The following is a 12500-nucleotide window of genomic DNA, read 5'->3' on the forward strand; positions in this document are numbered from 1 at the left end:
ACCCTGAGCCTGAAATTCCTGATGTATAAACACTTACACAGACATTCACTGTGGCTGCCTTTATTCGGATCAGTAATGCATTACACACGGATAACTCCAATACAATGCAGAACACAGCGTGGCAAGGTGTTACATAACCTCATTGTAATTTAGGAACCTTGTAAGACTACATTTTAAATCATTTAATTACAGTACGAGTACAGCGCAGAGCATATTTGCACACTGATGGAGAAGTGTTTGTGTGCGTGTGTGTGTGTGTGTGTGTGTGTGTTTGAGCGCCTGCTAGTGTTGTGTTTTCCATGTTGCTTTTCTGATAGCACAGCTGGGCGCTTGTCTTGCGTGGCTGCTGGGCTGCTTCCGGGGGGAGGGGTAGTGGGGATGAGTTTGCCGTGGGCACAGTGAAATAGGATCATAATGATCCCTCTGTGTGTGTGTGTGTGTGTGTGTGTGTGTGTGTGTGTGTGTGTGTGTGTGTGTGTGTGTGTGTGTGTGTGTGTGTGTGTGTGTGTGTGTGTGTGTGTGTGTGTGTGCGCGCGCGCGTGCGGGCATGTGTGTGTGTGTGTGTGTGTGTGTGTGTGTGTGTGTGTGTGTGTGTGTGTGTGTGTGTGTGTATGTGTGTGCGTGTGCGTGTGTGTGTGTGCGCGCGTGCATTGTGTGTGTAAATTCCTTCTTTTTGGCTGCAGCAAAATAAAAAGTCCCCGAGGGGATAATAAAGATTTCAATTGAAATCAATTAATTAGATGCAGTGCAGGCTGCAGCCCCTGAGCCCCTGCTCTCCTCTCTTCTCTTCTCTTCTCTTCTCTTCTCTTCTCTTCTCTTCTCCTCTCCTCCCCTCCCCTATCCTCTCCTCTCCTCTCCTCTCCTCTCCTCTCCTCTCCTCTCCTCTTCTCTCCTCTCCTCATCTCTCCTCTCCTCTCCTCTCCTCTCCTCTCCTCTCTTCTCTTCTCCTCTCCTCTCCTCTCCTCTCCTCTCCTCTCCTCTCCTCTCCTGGGCCTGACAGTTCAAATCGTTTAGCTTCAACCCACTTTCAATTATTACAAGCGCCTCTTTATACACTTAGGACGACTCCCTTAAGGGATTTTCAATGTGAGTGTCTCTCTCCGTCCCTCTCTTCCAAATTCACATTTTACCGTAAAACACTTAGCTGTCAGGAGAACGATTAACAGTTATTAACAACTATTAATTGTCTATTTAGTCTCTTTTACACTTTGATGTGGAACATGTACTTGTGTGTGTCTTAAATGCAGAATTAATAATAAAGTAATAATGACAAATAAATATACAGAGGGAAACAGGTTATGATTAGGAGGGAAATTTATTACTATAAACGTCTTCATGAACCTGATTAAAAAAATGAACTAAACTGCAATAAAATAAATAAATAAAATAAAACGGGTCATTTAAAAATGTCCTCTCCACACCATATCTATCTCTTTCTCGCTCTTTCACTCCTCATCTTCTTTTCACTGTCTTTCTATCTGGTTGCCTCGCCCACCCCCCTCTCTCTCTCACTCTCTCTCTCTCTCCCTCCCTCCCTCCCTCCCCCTCCATCAGGTATATCCAGGCGGCGACCTCTCCTAAGGATGTGGTGATCCTGGTGGATGTGAGTGGCAGTATGAAGGGGTTGAGGTTGACCATCGCCCGCCAGACCGTCTCCTCCATCCTGGACACGCTGGGGGACGACGACTTCTTCAACATCATCGCCGTGAGTTATACGCAGTACATATACTGTACACTGCACTCAGGCACTAGGTACAGAAGTCAGAGCACACATACACAGACACACACACAAACACACACACGCACACACACACACGCACGCACACACACACACACACACGCACACACACACACACACTCGGCATTGCTTCCTTAACGTCATCGCCTTGAGTTGTACTTACACTCATACAGTTAGCACACACATACACACGCGCGCACACACACACACACACACACACACACACACACACACACACACACACACACACACACACACACACACACACACACACACACACACACACAGGGTATCACCCAGCCACACTCTGCAGCCATACAGTTACAGTGTGCACAACATCTTAAGTTTTCCAATATACATTGCATGATGATATGATGGTTTAAGGGGGAATTGTGTCATACTGTAAATAAATTACAGGCACATGTAGTCAGGGAGTATAAGTGCATTTTCATTCATATAGTTTCATTCATATAGTATCATGTTTTGCACAAAGTTTTGCTATTTAAAATATAAATTGTTATGGCAGTGTATAATGTACGGTGGTACTGTAAATTCCTCTATCAACAAATATCGAAATAATCGATTCATGTTTAACAAGTATGATTAATAATCATCATGTTTATTGCATTCATATTAATGGTTACTGGGGAGTATTTCAAGACGCTGGTTAATCCAAGATAAGTTAACCTGGAGGTAGTGGTAAATCATCTAACAGAAGAGCCTGCAATTTTTTTTAACTAAATGATGCACGCAGGCTGTTTATTAGCAGGTTTACTGCTTCTCGTAGGTTCATTTAGACAGGCGTATGTTTTTGGAATACCCCCCGATCTGATGGTACTATTCAAAATGTACACACAGTACATAGCTGTACAATCTGTGTTACAATGAACTCCTCTATCAATAAATATGAATAATGGCATTCTTTTAAGAATAATAGCTATTATGTTTAAAATATATGAATGAAATGTTAGCCTAACAATAGACTATTAACCCTTTTGCGCAGAGTCGCTGTTATAAACTAACCTTCGCCAAATCTGCACAAACAGGCTTCTGCAGACTGTACTGGCAGTCCTTGTTGTGTCAAACCACATAGATAAGAAGAGCTCACATTCACAATCAAAACATCCGTCAGAAGAACCTGATCAACTTTTCCACTTGATAAATGAGAGAAGTAGATTTTAGTGGTTCAGGCCCTGCTGTGGCGAACTGGCAGGGTACTCGTCTGCCATGCGGCCGACCCGGGTTTGATTGCTGACCTCTCCCCATTCGCTTCCTGTCCACCTCTCAAACTGTCCTATCATCAATAAAGTCGTAAAAGACCAAAAAAAAAGATTTTAGTGGATTCTTCGCGTACTCAGCGTTAGTGAATCCTAAAATAAATTGACAGTGCTGCTTCATGTCTTCATGTGCCTGCAGTACAACCAGGAGATTCACTACGTGGAGCCCTGTCTGAACGGAACACTGGTCCAAGCCGGCCGCAACAATAAAGCCGTAAGTATTCCACTTTTCCATTCCACTTGAAGTTCACCACAGAAGCGCTGCATTTGGTATGAGGTAGAATGAGAATAAGACGAGTATTGCAAAAGAAATGGCGTTCAGCTAGCTTGCAGTGCAGTATTACAAGAGATGGTATTCAGTTTGCGGTGTGGTGGTGTTTATCTGTCCTCTGCTTTGAGCTATGAGTGTATCGTGGAGTACTTTAAAAGCTTACATAACCCAAGCACATAGGGACAGTGTCAAGGGAGACTATTGTCTTATCAGGAATGAGGTTTAAAGTGTGTGTGCTGTGCTGTGCTGTGCTGTGCTGTCATGTTGCGTGCTGCGCTGTGCTATGCTGTGCTGTGAGATAGCGGAACACAGGAAGATGGGTAGATGATAAGGAGTGACAAGGGGTGGGGGTGGAGGAGGAGGAGGTGGAGGAGGAGGCGGAGGAGGTGGAGAAGAAGATTAATGGCGCATCTCACACGCTGTCATCCTGTCAGCTGACACAGTGGAGCATAAATAGGTATGAGGGAGTAAATACGACAGATACACAGTTATGAAGAGTTCCGGCACACGTGATACTTTTTAATCTTGCAGAAGAGGAGTGAATATAGGCAGATTACACAGATAAACAGTTATGAGGAGGTCAGCACTCCTGCGATACTTTTGTACTATTTTGCAGAGGAAAGAAATACCATCAGCTAGTGAGTTAGTGAGTAGTTTGGCACTGCTGTGAAATAGGGCTGCACAATATATCGAAAATGTATCGAAATCGCGATAACAAGAGTGGTGATTTGCGTATCGCGAAAATGACTTAATCATTTCGAACAAGTAAAATATTTCTGTGCAGTCCGATCACTTGCTGAATGTCAACAAATGCGTAAGAAGCCCGCCATGACCAAAGCCACGCCCTCCACACAGACCGACAAATTAGTGACAAGAAAAACACTCGCCTAGATTTCTAAATATCGTTTAAATATCGTTATCGAGGTATTGCATGCTGTTATCGAGTATCTTTTTTTTCTGATATCGTGCAGCCCTACTGTAAAACCTTTTCTGGTTTGCTCAGCCTTTCAGAGAGCGTCTGGTTAAGCTGTTTGTCATGTCTTCTATGATTTGTGCAATAGAAATGAAGTTATTATTATTATTATTTGTTCAGCATTTCAGAGAGCATCTGGATAAGCTGTTTGCTAAAGGCCTCGGTCTCCTTGGCAACGCCCTGACTGAAGCCTTCACCATACTGGAGGAGGTAGGTACAGTACATCACACACACACACACACACACACACACACACACACACACACACACACACACACACACACACACACACACACACACACACACACACACACACACACACACACACTAACAGTATATAAGGGGCAAAAAATTCTAACCATGACATGTAGTATGAATCCCTTGGAATTGGGGCTCTTGATAGTAGCACAAATCGTAACAGCAAAGCAGATTACCTAATACATTTTCCATACTGATATTATTACAGGGGGAAGGAGGCAGTGGTTAACAGGGTGGTGATGAGGGGCAGTGGTTAGGTGTAGAGTAGTACTGTAACAGGATGGTGGTGTAGTTATGTAGTTGTAACAGGGTGGTGATGAGGGGCAGTGGTTAGGTGTAGAGCAGTGGTTCTTAACCTGGGGTGCGGGCACCCCCAGGGCGTGCGCCAGAGATTTCAGGGGGTGCGTGGAATTTTGTTTGTGTTGAGGTTGTGACCAAAATTCTGCTTCCAAACATTATAATTAGGCCAAATTAAGACCGAATTTAAACATGTTTTCGTCCCCATGTAAATTCATTAAAGTATTGATTAATGTCTAAAGTAAGAATCATTGTAATTAATCACTTAAATCTTTTTTTTAAGTGTGGATACACATGTAGACGTTTGGGTTGGGGATGCGAGGCTTGTCTTGGACACAGGTTTAGGGGGTGCTTCAAGAAAAAAGGTTAAGAACCACTGGTGTAGAGCAGTACTGTAACAGGATGGTGGTGTAGTTATGTAGTTGTAACAGGGTGGTGATGTGGGGCCAGGAGGCAGTGGTTAACAGGGTGGTGTGGTGTGGAGCAGTAGTGCAGTATGGAGGAGCAGCAGGCCAGTAAGGAGGCCATGTGTCATGTGATATTATTTTGCGTCTCCTGCTATGGTCCAACAGACAGTGGTGGGAGGAGACGTGTGTGTCAGGGTGACTGTAAAGTGGAAACTGGATGCGGTTATGGTTCATCCCGGAGTGGTGGGGGGAGGAAGGGTGTGTGTGTGTGTTGTGCTCAGAGAGTGACTGTAAGCGGGGTATGTGTGTGAGGTGGTGGTGGTGGAAGTATCTGCCTGAGGTGGTGGTAGTGGACGTAATAGGTCCTTGTGTGCATTGGCCTATCAGAGGGGGTTGGTTGAATGGTGGTTGAAAGGGGCTGTGTGGTGCTGAGAGGGTAGCTAGGGGACAAAGGCTTTTGGTGGTGGGTGAGTGGGTGTCTGTGTGGTGTCAGAAGGGGCTGGATGAAGGGCTCCCTGTGCGCTGGTCCATCAGATGGGATCAGGGCAAGTCAAGGTGGCATGTTGGAGGATTTAGTACCACACACTAATGCCCTTAACACACACACACACACACACACACACACACACACACACACACACACACACACACACACACACACACACACACACACACACACACACACACACACACACACACACCTCTGGCTGTCCCAAGGAGGAGAGATGAAAAGAGTGGTGAGCCATCTTTGTGTACGTGCATGTGTGTGTGTGTGTGTGTGTGTCAGAGGTAAGAACGGGTAAAAAAAATCCAAGCCCGAACCGACATGGGCCCATGGGAATTGGGCCGGGCCCGGCCCGAGGCCGACTAATTATTGGATGTGTAGGCCCGAGCCCGAGGGAAGCCCGAAATTTCAAATTTTATTTATAAGGAGGGGTGATCTATGATAACAAATCAAAGCCCTTAAATTAAAGCCATTAAAGTATTTTGTTACGAAATCTAAGTTAAATAGACTGTATAAACATGCAGGCCATCTTTTATATTTCTGTGTATGCTGCACTGCAGTGCACAGAGGTTACATTAAGCGATAATCCATCATTGACGCTTTTTTTAAGAGTTGGCGGAAAATTTGATCATTGGGCCATAAGCCACAGCAGCAGTACGACCTTAAAAATCTAGCGCGGCACTTTCACAGAGAGAGACAGCGAGACAAAGAAGAACAACGACGCGAGCAGCAGAACAGGAATGAAGGAGTTCTTGAATTGCCATTGCAAGAGTTTATTAGGCTACAGTATGTGTCGGGTTGATGAGGCGACCTCTGTTTTTTGCAGACCACGCGTCTCTCGTGGCCAAAACACGGCCGAAATGCCTCAGCGCACTGTGATGGGAGGGAGAGGCGAGGGAAAGCGCGTGCATTCTAGCAGCAGGCACTGCACTGCTGGATTATCAACTGACGTGGAATATTATTAACGCACAGCCTACATAGCCTATTTATTTATTTAAAAAAAAAAAAAAAACTGTCAACGATAGAGAAGCCGAACCCGACCCTACCCGAACGTAATGAGTGACATTTCAGGCCCGACCCGACCCGAAATTGGCTCGGGTTCGGGTTCGGGCTCGGGCCTGGGCCAAAAATCATAGGTCTAGTGTGTGTGTGTGTGTGTGTGTGTGTGTGTGTGTGTGTGTGTGTGTGTGTGTGTGTGTGTGTGTGCGCGCGCATGTGTGTGTGTGTGTGTGTGTGTGTGTGTGTTGTGAGTTGTGAGTTGTATACTGTATGCATGTGTGTTATGAGCGCTTTTCTCTTTGTGTCCTGTAGATGTGCTGTCTTTCCCAAGTGTGCTGTGTTCTGTCGTACTGTGTGTGTCACTGATTCTTGAGAAAGTGGCTAAAACAGGTTGTAATCTTGAATAGAGGTGCTCCGATCACCATTTTTTGGCCCGATCACCGATACCGATCACCAAAAATCTTTATCTGCCGATTACCGATCATTGCCGATCACAAAAATGATTTCCTATTTTTTGACTAGCCTATTAATTATCCTTATTGAATACCATTTCTGCCCATAAACCAATCAATCTTAATTTGCACATGTCTATTAGTAGGCTATTATTATTATTATTATTATTATTATTATTATTATTATTATCTTTCAGACTAGTGTTGGTAATACAGTCTACAGTATTAATCAATGTATAAGTTATTGCATAGAATAACTAAACTATTTAAGATTGAATTGAAACTGAAACATTACATCAAATAGTCTTCCACATACGAGAAAAAAACAACCTGTCGCTTTAAATGAGCAGCCTCGTGAGGGGAGCCCCTCCCCTCTCTGTCACCGTCCACAGTTGCAGTGCAGTGCTCCACTACCGTTCTGAATCTCTCTCTCTCAAGTTTTAACCACATCTGTCGCCGTTTGGTGTTTCAGCGACTATCAAACTAATCGACTGACTGCCAATTACAACTTTGAAAACAATAATTGACATGTTTGTGCTGACAACGTGAAGTTGTCGCGTGCTGACCGAGGCAACTACACAGGTTATAACGTAAAATGGCTCACTGGCGAGTACTCAATCGCAAATTACATTGTCAGGTAAACGGCGCATGGATCGGAAAATCAGATCATTGTTGATGCATATATGGTTATGAATGGTGGAAATGAAGGGGGGAATGGCGAAAAGTTATAGACAAGCAAAGATGCCTTCTTTTGGTGCAGTTGCAGCTGTGCAGAGCCAGCGCCTACATGCAGCGCCAGGTGTAAAAGCAAATGGTTGCGTGAGGAATTTAATATCTCTCGATCGGTTTTTTGATCGGCATGTTTTTCCGATCACCGATCAGGCTATTTTTGGCCATTATCGGCCGGTCATGATCGGCAGCCGAGCAATCGGAGCACCTCTAATCTTGAAAGAAAAACACGAAGTGAATACAAAATAATATGGTATATCCTCGTAGACAATGGTCTTGGCTTTTCAGAAATGCACAAGGCCAATCTCCATATTTTCCATTTTTTTCAGAAATCAGGTTTTTCTCCGATCATACCTTGTTTTTTGTCAACACCGTCAGACACAATTAAAAGCAATAAAAAGTGTATTGATTTGGTTGCATATGTATCTGGAGTTTTTAAGTGATTGTGTGTGTTTTTTGGTTCACACATACGCCTTTAAATGTTGAAAATTCACTTTCATTTTATTTTAATACTGCTTCATGTGTTCTAATTTAAAAATATGTGCTGTCAGACAATGCTTACTTAATGGCTAAATAGATCAAACATTTTTTTGTAATTTCACAAATATTCGTGTAGGCTTAAATTTGCTATTACTTTGATAATTCAACAACTACAAAGGAAAATTTTGTAAGCACATTCATTTAAAATGTCCTAAACTCCTTCTTACGGTGGTGACTTAAGAACTGACGGTGGTGACAGTAATCTGAAGGTGGTGAAAGTGACCTAATTATTAACTACATTTAGCAAAATAAATAGCCCTCTCAAGTCAATGACATCTAGCATAAACACTTTATTTTTGTGTGTGCACAGTATGTTTGTGCATGTGTTTTTTCTTTATTTGTTAGATACTCTAGGAAGTAGGCCTAGATTATTGAAAATGTGGCATAGGGAGGCTGGGGGCAAGGCAACCAAACTATTGGCATATAGGTTAAAGAAAAAACAAGCTGACAGTGCACTCTACAAAATAAGGAACACAGAGACTAAGGAGATCGAATATAAGCAAGAGAAAATTAAACGGTGTTTAGTGTCCTTCTATAAAAAACTATATTCCCAACAGCAGATGAATAATGATGAAGATATTGACACATTCTTAATGTCACTTAACCTACCAACAGTTACGGAGGCTCATAACAATATCCTTAGAGCTGAAGTGACTACTGAGGAAATTAACCAGGCGATTACAAGACTGAAAGCGGGTAGCTCCCCTGGCCTGGACGGCTTCACGACCGAATGGTATAAAATTATGAGGGACAAACTTGTGTTTAGACTAATGACAACCTTTAACTGGATTTTAAAAAAACATGAGATGCCTCCATCATGGAGAGAAGCAGTCATCTCTCTTATTCCCAAGGAAGGTAAAAATAGACAAGAATGTGAAAATCTAAGGCCTATAAGTGTATTGAATGTGGACTATCGTATATTTACATCAATATTAGCAAGGAGACTTGAAAACTGCCTGCCAAGCATAATCCATTTGGACCAGACCGGCTTTATTAAGCAGAGACAAACGCAAGATAACATAAGAAGGACATTGCATATAATACGACACATTGTAGAAAATAATATTGAATCAACCCTGATAAGTTTGGATGCTTTTAAAGCATTTGACACAGTCTCGTGGAAATTCCTTTATAAAACACTAAATACATTTGGTTTTCATGAGAATTTTATAAAAGTGATTGAAGCACTATATGACAGACCAACAGCGAAAATCCGGGTCAATGGGGATCTAACAACATCTTTCTCCTTACAGCGAGGGTGCAGGCAGGGGTGCGCTGTCTCCCCTCTCTTATTTGCTATATTCATAGAGCCTTTAAGTCAATGGATTAGACAGGATACAACTATTAGAGGGATTTCAGCCATGGGTGGAGAACAAAAGTTGGCCCTGTTTGCTGATGATATTTTAATATACCTAGAAAAGCCCTCTACATCACTACCCAGACTGATGTCATGCATGGATGAATATAGCAAAATGGCTGGCTATAAGCTAAACCTATCAAAAACACAAATACTTGCTTTCAATTATAAACCTCCCATAGACATTAAACAAAGATACCACTTAAAATGGGAGAATGAATCAATAAAATACCTAGGAATACATCTGCCTAAAAATTTAGACACACTGTTCCAGCTAAACTACCAGCCATTGAATTCCAAAATAAAAGAAGATATTAAAAGGTGGCAGGTCATTCCTTTTTTAACCTTGGGCTCAAGAGTTGACTCTGTTAAAATGAATATCCTGCCAAGGTTACTGTACCTCTTTCAAACTTTGCCTATAGAGGTTGCCAAACAACACTTTGTCGAGTGGGATAAGCAAATATCTAGATATATTTGGAATGGTCAAAGGCCAAGGATTAAATATAAAACCCTACAGCTCCAGAAAAAATTTGGGGGAATGGGGCTCCCATGCCTACTGGAATACTACTATGCTGCTCAGCTACGACCCATCATATGCTGGTGCAACCCTGGATACTCTGCTAGGTGGAAGGACCTAGAATTAGCTATGTGCAGTATCCCACTCCAGGCAATTGTATCGGATGACGTACTAATCAAGTATCTTCTGGACAGGGCGAATCCCTTTATCAATCTATCTTTAAAAATATGGAAACTTGTCCAAAAGCAATGTAATATACAGGAAACTGCAAAAAATATTAAGGTGGTGCTCTTTTGATAGTGATTTTCCTCCAAATTTGAATGATGCGCGATTTAGGGTATGGATGAGGAATGGTATTACAGCCTATTGCACTGTGATGCACAAGGAATCATTAAAGACATTCCAGATGATGGAAGAACAATACCATTTGGAACGTCAGGATTTTTACAGATTCCTACAAATGCGTCATCACTTTGAAAAACTCAGAAAAGACATAGACTTGGAGGACGGAATGATAAAATTGTTTATTTCTGCTTATAAATCTGAAAATATTATTAAGACAATATCTAAGATTTATAATTACTTTTCTAAAAGAAAATCTGAAGGATCTTTATACATCAAGCAAAGGTGGGACAAGGAGAGTGGTAACATTCTGTCAGAGGATCATTGGTATTCTATTTGCCAAATACAATGGAAAACAACTACATCTCTGGCATGGAGAGAATTTAGTTGGAAGAATATGGTTCGCTTTTTTCTCACCCCTAAACAAAAAAGTTATAACACTAATAATACAGCCTGTTGGAGGCAGTGCCATACCACTGAGGCAAACCACTATCATATTTTCTGGTCCTGCCCATCTCTCGCTGAATATTGGAAGAAGGTACACCAGATCATACAGGACTCTTTGATAATTACTATTCCTCTCAGTTTTGACACTCTTTATCTGTGCAATTTCCCACATGACTTAGATCTCCACCCAAGTGATGCGAGGCTGATACCAATCCTTCTAGCGGCATGTAAAAAGGCTATTACACGTAAATGGCTAAAGCCCCAACCACCTTCAGTGGATGATTGGATAGATATAGTATATGATGTGTACAAGATGGAGAGATTGACATATTCACTCAGAATGCGTCAAAATGACTTCAGCGGCCTTTGGAACAGATTTGTTTTGTTCATAGGATCCCAACGTCCTGACTTCATTTGAAGTATCCTTCTCTTTTTTCCTTCTGTCTTTTTTTTTTAATCTAATATAGCTATTCCTCCCAGTTCTGTACATAGTTTTGTTGATGGTACCAGAAAGCTTTCAATAGACAGTAGGTTAAAAAAAAACTGCACTAGAGAAGAAACTAAATGGATTGATATCCTTGTATAACTTTTGAGAAAGTTCATTCTGTCTTTTCTTCATTTTATACTTTATTGTGAACTCATGTAAAGTGATGAACGACAGCAATGTTGAATGTCTTTTGTTTTTTTATATATATATATATATATATATATATATATATATATATATATATATATCTGTCGCTTATTGTACCTCATGTGAAGGCACCTTTTAAAGTCATCTCTTTACTGTAATGTTGTAAACCTACTGGTTACCAATAAAAATATAATTACAAAAAAAGAAANTGTGGCATAAACAGGTTTTAAGTTGTTCAAATCCAAAATATAGAGGTGTATTATCATAGATGAACGTCTTGGCTGTGCAGTGAATGTATTGGCCAAGCTCCCCATGTTTTACATTTTTCATAAAATGGGCTCTTTCTTGGTTTTGTCACCAGCGTCAGACAGAATTAGAAGTAAAAAAATAAGTTTACTGTATTTAAGTGAATTACTTTTACAATTCAACATAATTGTAGATACTTATTGGAAGCATATTCTTAAAACTTGTCAAAAACATGTAAAACACATGCTTTTTCGTGAACTACATCAGATGTCACCACCGTCAGGTTTTGTGACAAAAAACCCTCCAAATGCACCTCAGTGGAGGCTGGAGTATAAGTTTGGGTCACAATTATTACTAACATGTCTGGTAATGTTTCATTAACCAGAACAATTTAGTAAAATATGAAACAAGATGATGAGCGGATCAAAATCTGACGGTGGTGACATCTGACGGTGTGAGACAAAAAAACACTCTTTTACATATTGTGCATTTTTTGCTCACATTAGACACT

At 41.5% G+C, this 12500-nt stretch overlaps 1 protein-coding gene across 1 annotated transcript in view; it reads left to right on the top strand.

The window, feature by feature from the left end:
* cacna2d3 (calcium channel, voltage dependent, alpha2/delta subunit 3) overlaps positions 1–12500 on the top strand; it is an 80453-nt gene that overhangs the window by 21410 nt on the left and 46543 nt on the right. The window contains exons 8-10 of the mRNA XM_063216637.1: positions 1555–1705; positions 3155–3229; positions 4380–4469. Coding sequence (XP_063072707.1) covers positions 1555–1705; positions 3155–3229; positions 4380–4469 — 316 coding nt within the window. The remainder of the gene's footprint in view (positions 1–1554; positions 1706–3154; positions 3230–4379; positions 4470–12500) is intronic.

Source organism: Engraulis encrasicolus, chromosome 14, assembly GCF_034702125.1.
Source record: "Engraulis encrasicolus isolate BLACKSEA-1 chromosome 14, IST_EnEncr_1.0, whole genome shotgun sequence".
NCBI classification, from domain to species: domain Eukaryota; kingdom Metazoa; phylum Chordata; class Actinopteri; order Clupeiformes; family Engraulidae; genus Engraulis; species Engraulis encrasicolus.